Raw genomic sequence first — 14,722 nt, 5'->3', positions numbered from 1 at the left:
CAGCTACTGAAAACAGCTTATTATTCTTAAAAACAAACCCCTAGAAGGATCAACCTATTTTACCTCCTCTTTTTGAAATCAGTAAGTATTTGCAGGAGCTTTGTCAAAATGCCAAAAGAAACTTTACGAGTGTGTCAAATCCATCTGCTCCAACAACAGCTGCAGCCTGCCCAGGACCACAGTGCATGGTAACGTGAGCTCTATGAGACTGGTTAAATGTCCTCATTGTATCCCAAGACTGACCTTACCACTTGCAAGACCAGTAGCTGAAGCAAGAGGGAATAACACTTGAATACTGCTGGTTGCATGGGCGAGCCTTTCAGAACTAAACTCTCTATGCTCGTCTTGCCTTGGCCATCCTGCTTCACCATGCTCTTCCTAGTCTGGTTTCCTAGCCATCATCTACAGCAGTTTTCAGCTTTTATCAAGTAGCACATTCTTCAAAAGCGGCAACGTGGAGCTCTGCACCGAGACTGACGCTTGATGATGACAAAACTGTGTGTTTATTTTTTTTTTTAGTTCTTATGCCCAGACTGTTCCCAAGCGGCCTGCAGAGCCTGGGAGAACCATGAACAGCCCCTTGCTCCATCTGACATGATGCTGCAAGTCAAAAAATACCATCCAACCTCATATGAGCTGACAGTTCCACAGGCAACCTGCAATTTCTCCCATTCCTTCCCAGAAATTAAATTCTGGCTTAACAATTTGCTCCACTAATCTGTAAAACAGTAGAATTGTCCCTCATGACTCTAAGCCGCACTCATCCATGGAGGCAAAGGACATCCAAGATTGCCGGTGCCCTCATCTCAGAAATCACAACCAGGAAACAGAAAAAGCACAGGAATACAAATGACAGCATTCACAGACGAAGGAAGAAATGCCATGTTCTGAAAGGAGCCCAAGTAGTATTTCCAGACCCAAACTATGGCATTGCTAATAGCAACACCACAAATGTTGACTTTCAGTGATAAATGAGAAAAATTCAGAAATTAGTATCTAGGATTTTGTGCATCTGTGGAAGTCTCAACTCTCCTCTGCATAAACCTACAACTGGAGGACACACTGCTGCTAAATCACAGCAGCAACACAGAACTGTACTTGCAGCATATTCACTCACTGTCTATACGGTTCCTCCTGCTAGGCTTGAAGGCATCGGTCAACCTCGCCTTAGTTTCTCCAGTTTGCCTGCAGTCCCCTCCTGGTTTAATTTTCCTTAAGCCTGGCCTTTAGCAGCTGCCAATATTTGTCTGCTGAGTGCATGAAATGCTCTAACAGGATGGCTCTGCTAAGAAAGACAGGGCTTCCTGAAGGTTTCATTGAATTCATTTTGAATTTTAGTTTTTGTCTTGCCTAAGAACACTGTTTGGAACTGAGACTGATGGTGGTCTTTAACAAGCATGTCCTGAAGATGACAGCACATACGTTTGTAAAGTTATGCAGATTTCTCTATAACAATGGTGATCTATATCATTATAAAGGAGTATTTACATGCCAAAAGGCACAAGCGTATAATTCTCCTGACAAGATTTCAAACTCTGCATCCAACCCAAATGAATTAAAGACAATTAATAGCTTAACTTGGCTGCCAAAAATGCAAATTATAATCCCAGCATATCCTGCTCCACCTGAAATTATCAAAGCTTTATGGTACATGTTTGGTTTTGAGATTGTGTTTCCAGGTGATACAGTTTTTTTCCTATATAAACTATCTAGCTGCTTTCTGGTAACATCTAGCATAGTTTCACTAGAATGGAAGGTCATGCTGGATAGTAGGTGGATTTGTGTAAGTACTTTGCACTTTTATATCTTGACATTTAAATAGTTTTCCAGCATGTGCTTCGCTTCAGAAAGCCTCTCATATACTGAGCCACACTGTGACATCTTGTGCATACATTATTTTGTATAAAATACAATGACTGTGATAATGAAATATTTCAGACTGTTCACTTTACTTACTTTTCACATAGACATTAAATGTTACAGAAGAGCTGGCATCAGAATTGGACACAAAAAATGTGTAAATGCCTCCTTCTGTTCCTTTTAATCGGGTAAGGTGAAGATCACTTGTATAACTGTAAAGAAAAAAAAATCAAGCATTACTGATGCTCGCAACTTGCGGTGAACAGGCAATTGCTACGTGGAAGCTAAAGAGTGAATTATTAACACACCGTCTTCTTCTGCAGACACTGACCACGCAAACATTCTTATCTTGCATTATGACTGCACTTGCACTACAGTGCCCAAAGGTTTTACCACTTCTAACACCCGGATGTGTGCCCGGGTGACAGTTCAGCACCAGGCTCAGACCCTACACACACACACACCACCGCCTGCTCCTTTACTCCCCGAGGAGGGAACTCACACACAACCTAGGCTACATCTGCTAGGTGCTTTTGGATTTTTGGAGGACCAGGATTCAGGAGGGAACAGTGCACAGCAGAAATAAAAGCATAAGCTTTTATCCAGAGCATTGGGCTCTGCCGTGGTGGTAGAGGGAGTCACCACACACACAAACAACTTTAAATTCTTATTTTTGCTTATTGGGCAGGAATTGCATCTTGTAGGCGAGTCATGAGTATATGGCACACTGGTCCTCTCTGATGGTGTGGTTAGCTCAATGCTATTCCAAATCAAGGTCAGCAGACTGCACCAGTTACCGTGGTAAGCCACGCGTACTACAAGATCTTTTATAATCATAATTTTCTCACCATCTCCGTTTTCTTCTTTCCAGAGCAGACCCTATCTACTTCACTGTTCCAAAGTGAAACCGATAGCACTTACAGTCATTCGTATTACCTGTTATTGCCCACAGTCTTGAACTTGACATAATGGTCTGATGAATTCTGTAATGTTTCGTTCATGTACATCCAGACTTCTTCCTTTGGTTTTGGATATGCCTCATATTCAACTGTTAAATTTCCATTTTGTCCTGCATTTATATCTATTGTGGTATTCATTGTTGCAAACAAACGGACAAATCCTTTAGCTGATGGCCATAAGAGGAGAACAAAAACAATTTCAGGGCCGTTTAGAAGACTGCCAGTGCTCTAACCACACTTAGACTTCTTCAAGATCAGTGATCAAACATTCAGCTGTGAAACAGGAAACCTTACCTACAAAGTACTTGAACCCTCACCTGCCAAAACCAAGGCCACTAGCTACACACAGCAAAGTGGCACAGGACTTAAAGCAGCCTCGAGTGCCTTGAAAGAAATTCCATCTTCTGGTGATAAATACCCTCTATTTGTGTTTGGAAAAATGCAAGCACATGTTTCATTCTACTCAAGTATTTATATTTTTCCAAAAATCAGAGTTGCTAACTGTCTGGTATGAAAGAAACACTAAGAAAAAAGCAAAATAAATTCATCATTTATGACAATATACTAGAGTACTTAAGGTTTCTTTGTAAAGTGTAATTAAAACTGACATTACACATGAAGCTATTAAAAACTGCAATTAGACAAAAATGTGCTAAGTCCACAGCCCTGGATACCAATTGTTTTAAACTAAGGCATTTCTCTTCATCTGCTGCTGGGTCTTAATCTCTTATTTGGCAGATACCATTTATCATTGTGCAGTTCCGTTCCAAAATATCATGTGGAGCAGCATCCTTACTGCAGTGGTTTTAATTTCATTAATAAACTCATCAGCTTCAGGATTATTCATTTTGAAAAGATGAATTTTTCAGTCCTATTACACAAATTCATACGGGAATTATCAGTTTGACAGGCAGATTGCAATTACAAGGAAACACATTTACTGAGAGTGCCTGAATTTAGACAAAAAGTCAACCTCAGATCACTGCTTCTTCCCACTTCGTAGTAATCAAACTGCTGTGGCCAGCTGGGCACCTGAGCTCAGGAAAACCAGAGCCAGCGGGGCTTGTTGAAAGCATATGGAGCTGCCATAGCACTTGACAGATGCTTTGGAGAAGAAAGGATGAAGTAAACTCACAGCAGGCAGGTATGCTCTAAAATGCTCTCCATCATTAGAAAAGGTAAAAAGGTTTTAAATCTGGAAACTGAAGATTTTTAATTCCTTCACAGAGTTTTTCTATTTTCTACATAAACAGAGGATCCTCTATACAACCTAGATTCAAACTCGGACCCAAGAGCCTGCAAATAAAATCTTATGATTGTGCTATCAGTCCCCAAAATGATGTTCTAGAAACCGTTTAAAGTTAGGTAAATTAACTGTCAAAAAAAGTAATTAGGAAAATTTACCAAAAATAAGTCATTATTTCTTGTAAACCTTTTGGCTAACATTAAAGTCACAGCAATTTAGGTTCTGATACAATCCCAGGATCTCTCCAGTACACACCATACACCACTTCCCAGGACTCTGGGACCTGGCACAGTTCAGGTAAATATAGTCAGTTTGACAATGAATGATGAAAGGCATCCATGAGATAGAGTTTATTTTATTTTAAGTCAAATTTGAGAGGGTGGGGAGAGAAAAGTATCTTGAAAAGGAAAGATTCCTGCTTTTCTCTCACTTTTTAAATTAAATACACACTGCATTTTACTAAATACAAACTAGTTACTTTATTTTCGGCTTTTTATAATGTCATGCTTTCTTTTAGTCCCAAGACCTTCTAAAGTGAATCCTTTCTAAAGCCACATTTGCATACGTAGTAGTCCTAAGAATTTCTGTAGTGAAGAACTTCCCTCTTCTTATAATAAAAGCTTTCATATTGTTCCCCTTTGGGAAAAGATTTTCTTTGGTACTTCACAGTGGTTCACTCTAACACATGAATTTAGTCTCTCCTGTAAAAAAATGAGGAAGACATCACTGCTGTTATGAGCCGACCCCCTCAAATGGTGGAGCAAGGTTAAGGGCACTCAAACCTCTGCTGCTCTGCTGAAGATTTGACCCGCATAGGTCAAACACTTCTGTTTTCTTTAAGTTACCAGGGAAAGGAAAACAAGTCATGTTGCAGGAATACTGTGCAACAGAAAAACAGATTTGAAAAGCAAAAAGGATCCAAGGCTACGCTTCCCTCAGTTACTACATCCTTGAATGGCAAGGAACTGAAACAGTTGTAGCCAACTACACAGGCTTCTTCAGAATGATCTTATTAACTATATCAATATGTCCTTAATTGTCCTTAATTTATCAAATTAGCAGGTTTCAGCAGCTTTAAAATTCAAAAGGCACTGTGTGTCACAAAGCTAATATATAGCAGACTAAGCAAGTCGAACAAGAGGAGGGAGGGAGTTTGCTCACTGCTAAGGGACACAATCCGAAACCTGTGGAAGTGATGGATAGTGTGTTTACCACGGGGGCGAGCTCTGGAACAATTTAATGCTGTCTATGCATACTGCCACATACCTCACAGCATTATTTTAAATAGAGGTACATATATAGCTTTATGTAAAAAACACTGACATGCCAATGTCAGCAACATTTCCCATGCTTAGAAGGTAGATATTAAAGATATGCTTTGAGCTTGTACTGTGAAATTACTTAAGCATAGGGATAGTACCAGGCAAAGGTAAACTACTTGCTGAGACTGATCTAAATTTAAAATTAAACTGGGAAGAATGAGATAAACCAGAGAGATGGAAACACTGTTGGATGGTTGTTCTAATATCACATTCCAATACCATGCAAAGGGTTACAGAAATTAAAGTGGTCATACACACCACAATACTTCCTCAGTCATCCCCTATGGTACCAGTCAACAATAATCTTTTAATAAAGCAACTTTACTCACTGAGGTTTATGGGAAAGGAGAGAGATGGAAGGGAAGGCTTCCTAGTGTTCTCACTTTCTACCTCCCACTCTTAAAAAAATTAAGATTTCTACAAGAACCATTTACCTAGTGCTTTCAAGGTTACTGTGGCACTGTTTTTTCCAAAAGGGTTTTCTGCTTGGCATGTGAATTCTCCAGAATCATTAACTCCCACTGAACGGATGTTCAATGTTAATTTCCTTTCGTATCCATAATCACCCAAATTTCTGCTTTTGCTTGTAACAATCTGTCGGTAAAAAACAATTAACATCTAAAACACTGTGTATGCAGCATCTTTCCCAGATAAATTAAAAATAGAAGTAATTATAACTTTGCTATATTAATATTCATAACTTTAAACCGGAATAATAAGCCAGCACGACAAACCTGTCACTAGAATCTCTCCATGCAAAACAAGTGTGTGATCAGCTGTCTTTGGGAGATAATGTCCTCTCCTAAGCCCTATCCCCTCCCCTTATTCCTTTTTTTTTTCCCCTCCTCAAGCTCCACTGTAAGGCAGGAATGTGTGTATGTGTGTGCATGTATGTGTGTTCACCTGCCCTGACAGTGCCAATGGGAGAGACCAGCCCAAGCCACAAAGATTAAACATTTAATTTCTTCAAATGTTTCAGTCATGTGAAGAAAAGGGTGCCTGTGCCAAGGTCAACTGCCTTGTGTCAAGGTCAGACCCAGCTCACTCTGGCTGAATTTCTAATGCTGATGAAGGTAAGGAACCAACCAAAGGTTTTATTTGCACTAACAACACTTCTAGCTGTAGGGCTTGATGCAAAATGACCACCGGGTTTTGACCTTCCTAATGCTCAGAAGCTGCAGCTATTGTACAAAGCCATTGCAACTCTGAAGTGTGGTTCGCCACTCAAGTGGTGCCTAAAAATCACTGCTCTTTAATGGTTGCAATGCTTCTCAGTGAATGACAAGAGAGAATTTAAGGTGCTGGACCTTCATTTTAAACTGGGTTGCTCTGTGCCTTGAGGCCCCAGCATCTCCTGATTGCAGACATACTGCAGAGTGACCTGCTGGCAGCAGGCGTACACTGGAAGCCACTCTGATTCTTGGTCCATAGCAATCTAGATTTATTAACCTTAAGGCAACTAGAAACTTCATTCTCTTTTGAAAGCATTAAGTATATCATGATTCTATGCCTACGTATGCATAGAAAAAATAAATGCTTTGAGATGTTGACTTTAGTTTCTGTGAGAATGCTCTATGTGGTTGAAAAGACTGATAAATTTACATTGATTAATCCAAATGTAGACCTGGACTTGTTATGATTTTCTAGTAGAATGATTTCATTCTTGGAGGTTTCAAGAGCTTCTAGATAAATTTAATCTTCTCAATGTAATTTTGATTCCTCCTGAGCTATAATAATCACAAATAGAAGTCTGTTTTTTTGGATATGCTTGCTTGTAACAAGTCTCCTAATTTTTCAAAAGTGGCGATAACTTCAGTCATACAAGGAAAAAGTATTTTGGGTTTTTTTCCTCTCACCTATTCAGGACAAAATGTAATTCCACACCTATTTAAACATGACTTTTTATGTATTCTATTTCAGTACAACATTTAATTTGATAGTCAATATTTAAAAGATAGCATCCCCTGCTATTTACCAGAAAGGACAGAAAGGTCAAACTTATTTGATCAAAAATATTTTCCTTGTGGCTTTTACTCATCAAATGAAAAGTGATAAAGCACAAAAACTTCAGGGAAAGCCCTGATTTCATCACACTATAACAAAGAAAAGGGAGAGGAATGAGAAAAGAAATTAAGTTCTCAGATGAAAGACTTGCAGTTGACCTTGGCACAGGACCAGAAGCCCCATATGCATCTCCCATGCTGCCTTCATGTCATTTAGATCTCCACACCTTCGGAGCTGCGAGGTGGGATTTCTGGAGAGCGAGCACTTAGCGAAAGCAGCTCTGCCAGAGCCAGCCGATTAGGTAAGCATGGCATGCCCAGCTCCAGGGAACGGGCCTCCCGTTCGCTATCTGTCTGAGGAGACGTGATTTATCCAAACATCACAGCATCACAGAAGCCCTTTTTTCCATGCAAACGTGGACTGCGAATTTCGTATTCTGGTCACTAACATTAGCAGTAAAAGACCAGCCAATTAGCATGGGAGCGTATACAGCAGGAGTTACTAACAGGTCTTCAAAGGGCTTTTAATTAATTTCCGAGTATACCCGGAAGACCAAGAAGCGTCCTTAAAAACAACCCAGTGCCTGCTGCTTCTTTCAAAGGCAGAGCTGGCAGCACGCTGGCTGACCAGGGGAGGGGATCTCTCTGCCTCTCGTTTGCAGAATAGCTGTGCTGCTGATAATGAACTCTCCTGGAGCACTTAGCCTGCCAATAATTTAATTTGGTGATGCCAGGCAGTAACTTCATCTATCACTAAAGACAGAAGCCAGTTCTCTGGTTCATTTTTCAGAACTTTCCCAGTTAGTGAGGCACACCATGTAATTTAAATGAATTAATCATTCCTGTGAATGCTTACTACTATTCCTGTCACACACAATCCCATGCTAATTAGCAGGTATTTTACTGTTAATGATAACGACTAGAATATGTAATTTGCAGTCCATGTGTTGATATTTGCAGCTCCCATTGATTGCAATGTGATGTGTAGGCACTCCGTGCTTCCGTATTTAGGCAGCCCAACAGAGGTCACCTAAACTTCACATTGAAGAGCCTAACTTTAATTTCTGTTTGGGAAGAGAAGCTCATGCAGATGCTTTTCCTCTCAGCCCTCCACATGGGCACAGGACAGTTGCTGCTGGTTGCTCACTAGTCTGTGGAATGTGGGACCTCTGGAAATGCAACACATCCAAACTGATGTAGCATCGGGTATCCAAGACAAGCATGTGAATGTCTACAGAGAGTTTGTGTACTGTGCCGAGGAATACACGATACAATTAAAAAGGAACTCACCCCACTTTTGTGAGAAATCCAACTAGCTTTTACACTACTATCCACATCCATGATTGTGCATGTAACTTCAAATTCTTCTCCTTCTTTGAGAAGCTCATAGCTCTTGGATAAGGTGATGACAGGAAGAGTTTTGTGAACTGGAAAACAATTTAGAAGTATGTTACTTTTCATTAGCTTCAGAGCTTCCAAGGGGGGATAAAAATCACCAGTCATTAACTTTCCAATAAAGTTTCAGGCCTCCAAGAGCTATTCAAATTTCTTTAACACATTACACAGTTGTTCCTTTGCAATAAGCCCATTTCTGCATCAATCTCCCTTCAAGTTACACAAATAACACAAAGTTAGATAATACTTGTCTGAGTGTAGCAACTTGTGTGAAGAAACCTCAGGGATTAAAAAGTTGACTCTGGAACCAAAAACAGGGTGAGGATCAGCCACTGGGGAAGACCAGCGTAGCATTAACTGCAACTTCTAAATAGAAAATAATACAGCGGACACCAAGTGCTGTCTGACAGGTCCCTGAAAAGCCCCTGATGGACAGCCTAGGAAGGACAGGTACAGCTCAAGGACTTCAGCACATCTGCCCCTAAAAGCGCCACAACCTCTGCTCACAGTAATGGCTTGCAGAGTTGGCTGGAGTCAAGACCATGGACAAGTTTGTCACCCAAGACGTAGTTGGTTACAAGCAGCCATGGGCTATCTGCATCCCTGTTCTGCTTTGAGATGCCTTTTGTCAACAACTGGGTATATTTGAGGAAGGTGTGTCTCTTAGTGCTGCAAAGCTCTTCAGCTCTTTCTCTGTTCCCTCCACAGTTTGTTTTACTGTTTTCTTCATCCTTTCTTCAAATTTTCCTCATTTATGAGACTCCAGTGAACTTCCCACTAGGGCCTTTATGCAGGAAGACTCACTTTCTAACTATGAATGTAACATATATCAGACAAGGTCTCCCAGACTCTCTTCCTGCCTCTGACACAGGCTTTGTAGTTGTCTTTTAGGTAAATTACATGAAACTTAGGAAAACACCACACTTTTCAGCCATTCATACTTTAACAATAACGTTTTCCTCATGTTGCAGTAAGTGGCTACGGGAGGGAACAAAGAAACATGTTTGCTCTTCAGATATAAAGGCTCACATAAAAACCCGCCCCCGGCATTCAGCAGTACCCGGGAGACAGGAGGAAGCCAGTGCAGAAGGCATGCTGTGTTCTCACCCGCCAGAAACATCTATAATAAAAACCCGTAAGGCCGTAAAGGCTCTCATTGTTTTGAGAAGGGCTGGACATAAACACTGGCTGTGCTATCGGAGCAGGGCTGGTGTACATCCGAGAATGCCTGCACAGCTCTCTGCTTCATGGGTGCCTCTTCTGTCTTTCTGCACCAGAAGCTCAGGCCTGAGGGTCTGGGTGCCACAGTCGTGATGAAAAAAAAACACTGCCCACCAAAGGGTCTCCTGTGCACTTAAATCTTCAGCAAAGAAGCAACTGGGAGTTTTACCCAGTGAATTCACTAAGGGCTGAGCACTGCAGCACTGAGGAAGACAACACTGCTTCGCTGCTGATGGCCTTTGGCACATGATCCCGCTTGCCACACACCCACCCCAGGCAGAGAACACAGGCAGAGCACCCGGTCCCATGTCCCACTGACCACCGACAGCTGCCCACCGTCAGTGAGCCGCTGGCGATGGATGCGGGTCAGCACCTTCCCATCTGAAGTCAGTGCTGTATTGCCAAGTACAGAATTTTATCCTGTAAATAATGAAATATTCCAATTCCACAGCATGCACTCTCTTATGTCGGAGAAATGTCAGTTATGTCAATCAACTGCTTGCTTACCTCGGCCACCACCGAAAACACAGTTGAAAAAACCAAGACAGCAAGAACGTCTTGATTTTTGTCATCAAAGAAGAATGCTAGAGATGCCTGTACTGATTAAACTTTTGTTCTCTTCTCATTAACTGAAATTCAGTATCCATTAATACTCACTATATAGAACCATAGAATCAGAGTTTCCAAATAATCAGAAAAAAAAAAAGACTTCTTGAATTTGCCACAACAAACTCCACACCTGAGATGGCCTCTGCTGCCCACCCCCTGCCCACCCACCAACAAGCATGGCACTGGGCAGGTCACAGAGCCCCAGCCATGGACCAAACACTAATGTGTCCCCCTCATCACACCACGGGGTAGCCCTCCTTCACCAGCACTCAGGGAGATGCTGGTGGTGGCCTGGCCTCAGCTCCTGGTGCCTGGCACAATACGGGCAGCCAGGGGAAGCACAGCACCCCGACAGCCTGAGCCGTGCACCCCCTGCTCCAGCAGCAGCCTCGGCACCACCACTGCGACGCCATCGCTGCCGGCTGGAGGCCTCGCAAAGCACAAAGCCAACCAAGGCAGCCCCTGCCCGCCGCTCTCCTTCCAACAACAGGAACCCAACGGGACACCTCGGCTGCGCGAACAGAAACGCACCTGCAGCCAACAGAGGCTCCCGCACCGTAACCCACACGTGTGCGCGGGCAGGGGGCTCCCCCCAGACCCTGCTGCAGCCCCTGCACCGCGTGCACGCCGCAGCGGAGGCGCCTCTCAGCTGCAGCGAGGGGTTGCTTCAAAGAGCCCCACAGCTACAGGCACAACAAACTCACTTACTTGCCCCTGAGGAAACACCCAGGCAGCCTGGCTTGTTCAGCTGCTCCCTCTGCTTCTCTCCTGGGATGTAGACAGTAGACTAACGACACGGGGGGTAACTGCAGGCTCCAAACTGCTCAGACAAAACCAGCCTGCAAAGCACTGCGTAGCCAGGCATCGCGTTTCTCCTTCCTCCCAAAGCCATGTAACCACCCAACCATAGGGCGCAAGGGCACGTGAAGGTCAGATATAGGGCATTATCATTAAGGGCCTTTTCCAATCTAAATGATTCTATGATTAATCAAGAGGTTTGCAGAGCCAAGTGTTGCATCTGGCAGCTCAGCCACAGTGTACTTCTCATCATGATCTGGGCACATGCCTACTGTTGTGATCATCCTCAATCACGAAGAAAGAGACAAACAAGGGCCCTTTGCTCCCCCAAGCTCTGCCTCTCCAATGAATCCCTCTTCAATGCCATCAATCAGTTCCTTCTGCTGTCACTTGTGGGCAACAGACATATAAGTCAGGCACCTAAATTTCCACCTTGCCTGCACAAACCTGTCCAAACCTCAGTGCACTGGTCTGTCCACAGTTTAATAGCACACCCACATTTCTTAGAATGGTGAAGAAAACACCTGGAAATCACCAGGAACAGAAAATAAAAGTGATCGTGGCCAACTGCTCAGCACAGCCACAAGCCAAGTGTCACGAGATCAAACCGTGCCCCAACACAACTTGCCCAGGACAAGCTTTATAAGCCCCCACCCTCCTTTGAACAGGCTGCAGCAGCCACAGGTGCCACAGAGCAATCTCCAGGTGCACAAGCACCTCTGGCTTTGAGTAGAAGCCTCCAGGAATCCACCACCTCCAGCCTCCCCATGACAAGGTCAGGATGCAAGCTGAGGCTTCACAGCACTTCCCATCAGCTCCTGGGAGGTGAAGGGTAAAATCAGGTGCTCTACAAGAAAACAAAAATCCTGTGTTACCTGGCCTCACATTCAGGAAAATGTGCTCTGATATTTTCTCAACTCCATTGTGCTTGGCCAAGCACTGGTAGCAGCCCTTAAATGACCTCTGTACATTCTTTATAATGATGCCTTTCTGGGGATTGGGAATGAACGTCATATTTCTGGGGAGACGTTTGCCATCACATTTTCTCAGTGTGAAATTTGAAACATCTGGATCTGTTAGCGGGCACACTAGCAGGATGTCACTGTCTTCTTTTCCATAGATCAGAGAATCAACAAGGAAGAGCACATTTGGATCTGTGAAGAAATACAAAGATCTGTCAGAGAAGTTTGCATTGCACAGGGAACTTCTGATGACCCTAACTCTGCAACTGGGCACTTAGATCAAAGAAAATTTTACATTCAGCCAGTAAAACCAAGTATCACCCAATTCATGTTTACCAAGAGACGTTAAATTTTGTATTAAAAGAGCAGCACAACAGGAGATGTGCAGTAGGATTCAATACCAGACACGCTAAAGAATCATGTGCACTAAAAATAATCTTACTGCTTTTTTATTTGGAGATGGAGATGATTTATTTTTTTTTCTCCAAAACCTCCACCCTCCAACCCCAAAACAGTAAACAGATTTTCACAGACCATTAAAAGTAATTTGCTTCTAGCCAATGGCAGGACTGTAAGGTTTCATGCCCACAGAAGGATTTTGAAGAAATTTATGAGCAAATGGAAGTTGAAAAGCACCTAAATTACAGTTTTCACTTCTGTAAAATAACTTCTCTCTCTCTCCCCTGCTGAAAGCAGGGTTTTTTTTTCAGCCTCCTCAGAAAAAAAAAAAAAAAAGGGGTGGGGGGGGTGGGGGGAGGGGATACAAACAGCATATCTGACTGAAAAATCATCATGTAATCTTTCACAAGATAGCTTTTATTGAGCGCTTAATCTCAGCCAACAACAGCACACAAACATACACTACTTTAAACATTTCTACAGCCAAGGTTGAAGCCCATCATAGGTGACAAACTTGAAATGCTAAGAACCTGGCCATTAGTAGGCAAACACAAAAATAAAGGATAGTATGGTGACAAGCACTCTGTAAAAGCCTATTTCAGCTCCTACCTGCCCTCCCTACAGAGTAGCATGAATCAGAAATGTAGAAACAGAGGGGAAAAGTTTTCTTGGGGTTTTTTTTTTGGTTGTTGTTTTTTGGGGTTTTTTTATTGCAAACTGGCTTTGTACAACTTGAATGATAAAAGATCAACAAACCACAACTTAACAAGGAAGAGTGAGAGAATTAGGTTAAGATGATGCGCAATGCGCATTTGGTTTAAGATGAGAAGTACCAGGCTGAAAATACAGCAAGGCCATTTACATAAAGAGTTAGGAAATGCCAAGTCGAAGGGTGCTCATCACTGGACAGAGAAGTTACTGGCTGATTTCTAGCTTAGACTGAGAGTATAGTTTTAACCTCAGTTGATACCGCCACCCAAGTAGCCTCCACAAACTAAAAGCTTTGAAGCATCAGTCTAGGACTAGAGGATGGAGACCATTAACAAATGAAAAAATAAAGCGTGTCTGAACAGAACCAAAGTGTCATGCTTTGCACACAGATAGAAAAATGCTATGAATATCTGTCACTCCTGAGCAGGACTAGAAGCACTCATCTAAATGTCCCTCCTGACAAAGACTTAACTGATTGGAGAAAAAGTGGACTGAGAGGAAACCAATATGGACAGAGCCAAGACATCTTCACTATGCAGAAAGTATGGCTTCCCAGGGGAAAAAAAACCAAAAAACCCACACCACACAAAAACAAACCACACACACACACATTTGTGAAAACAGAAGAAAGGAACAAAGACCTGCTTCACTAACAGCTGAAATTGCAGGGGAGGCCTTGGCTGGGGTAAGCAGAATGGCTGAGGTGCTCCCTCTCATCTTTTATCCCTCTCTGGAAGGGAGACATCATGGTGAGAAGACATGAGAGGACTTGCTGTATGGAATCCAGGCACAAACAAGGCTGCTCATGGTCAAGTTCTTCCACCACGGCTTTCCACCCCAGGTAATCTTGGGTAGTACTTGTTTTCTGAGAATACCTCAGGTTTCGAACACAAGTTGTGGTGCTTATCATTGCTTGCGTCTGAAAAGACTTGAGATCAAAATCAAGAGATTTTTTCTCTCCTATGTAAGTGTCTGAACTAGCCTGATCTTCACTAACCTTGCTTGGATAGGGACACAAACTGCTTCTACAGATACAACACAGGCACCCTCTGCCAAAGCAGAAAGGTGAAAGAGGTAAGCACCTATAGTCTGCCAGCACTGTGTCATCCTTGGTCACAGAAGCATAGAAAATTTGCTTTTCATAGATCCAGACAGATGTAAAGGATAAACAGCTGCCACCATTTTATGTGCCACTTGGGACTGCACAGGATCAAGGTTCTTGGTCCTGTTATCTCTG

At 42.7% G+C, this 14,722-nt stretch overlaps 1 protein-coding gene across 1 annotated transcript in view; it reads right to left on the bottom strand.

The window, feature by feature from the left end:
• KIT (KIT proto-oncogene, receptor tyrosine kinase) overlaps positions 1 to 14,722 on the bottom strand; it is a 60,525-nt gene that overhangs the window by 22,413 nt on the left and 23,390 nt on the right. Inside the window, exons 3-7 of the mRNA XM_055796719.1 lie at positions 12,289 to 12,567; positions 8,681 to 8,817; positions 5,822 to 5,981; positions 2,797 to 2,986; positions 1,957 to 2,072 (exon numbers count right to left, since the gene is read on the bottom strand). Of these exons, the coding sequence (XP_055652694.1) occupies positions 1,957 to 2,072; positions 2,797 to 2,986; positions 5,822 to 5,981; positions 8,681 to 8,817; positions 12,289 to 12,567 (882 nt within the window). The remainder of the gene's footprint in view (positions 1 to 1,956; positions 2,073 to 2,796; positions 2,987 to 5,821; positions 5,982 to 8,680; positions 8,818 to 12,288; positions 12,568 to 14,722) is intronic.

The sequence above is a fragment of the Falco peregrinus genome, chromosome 2 (genome assembly GCF_023634155.1).
Source record: "Falco peregrinus isolate bFalPer1 chromosome 2, bFalPer1.pri, whole genome shotgun sequence".
NCBI classification, from domain to species: Eukaryota; Metazoa; Chordata; class Aves; order Falconiformes; family Falconidae; genus Falco; species Falco peregrinus.
This window is presented reverse-complemented; position numbering and strand designations above follow the sequence as displayed.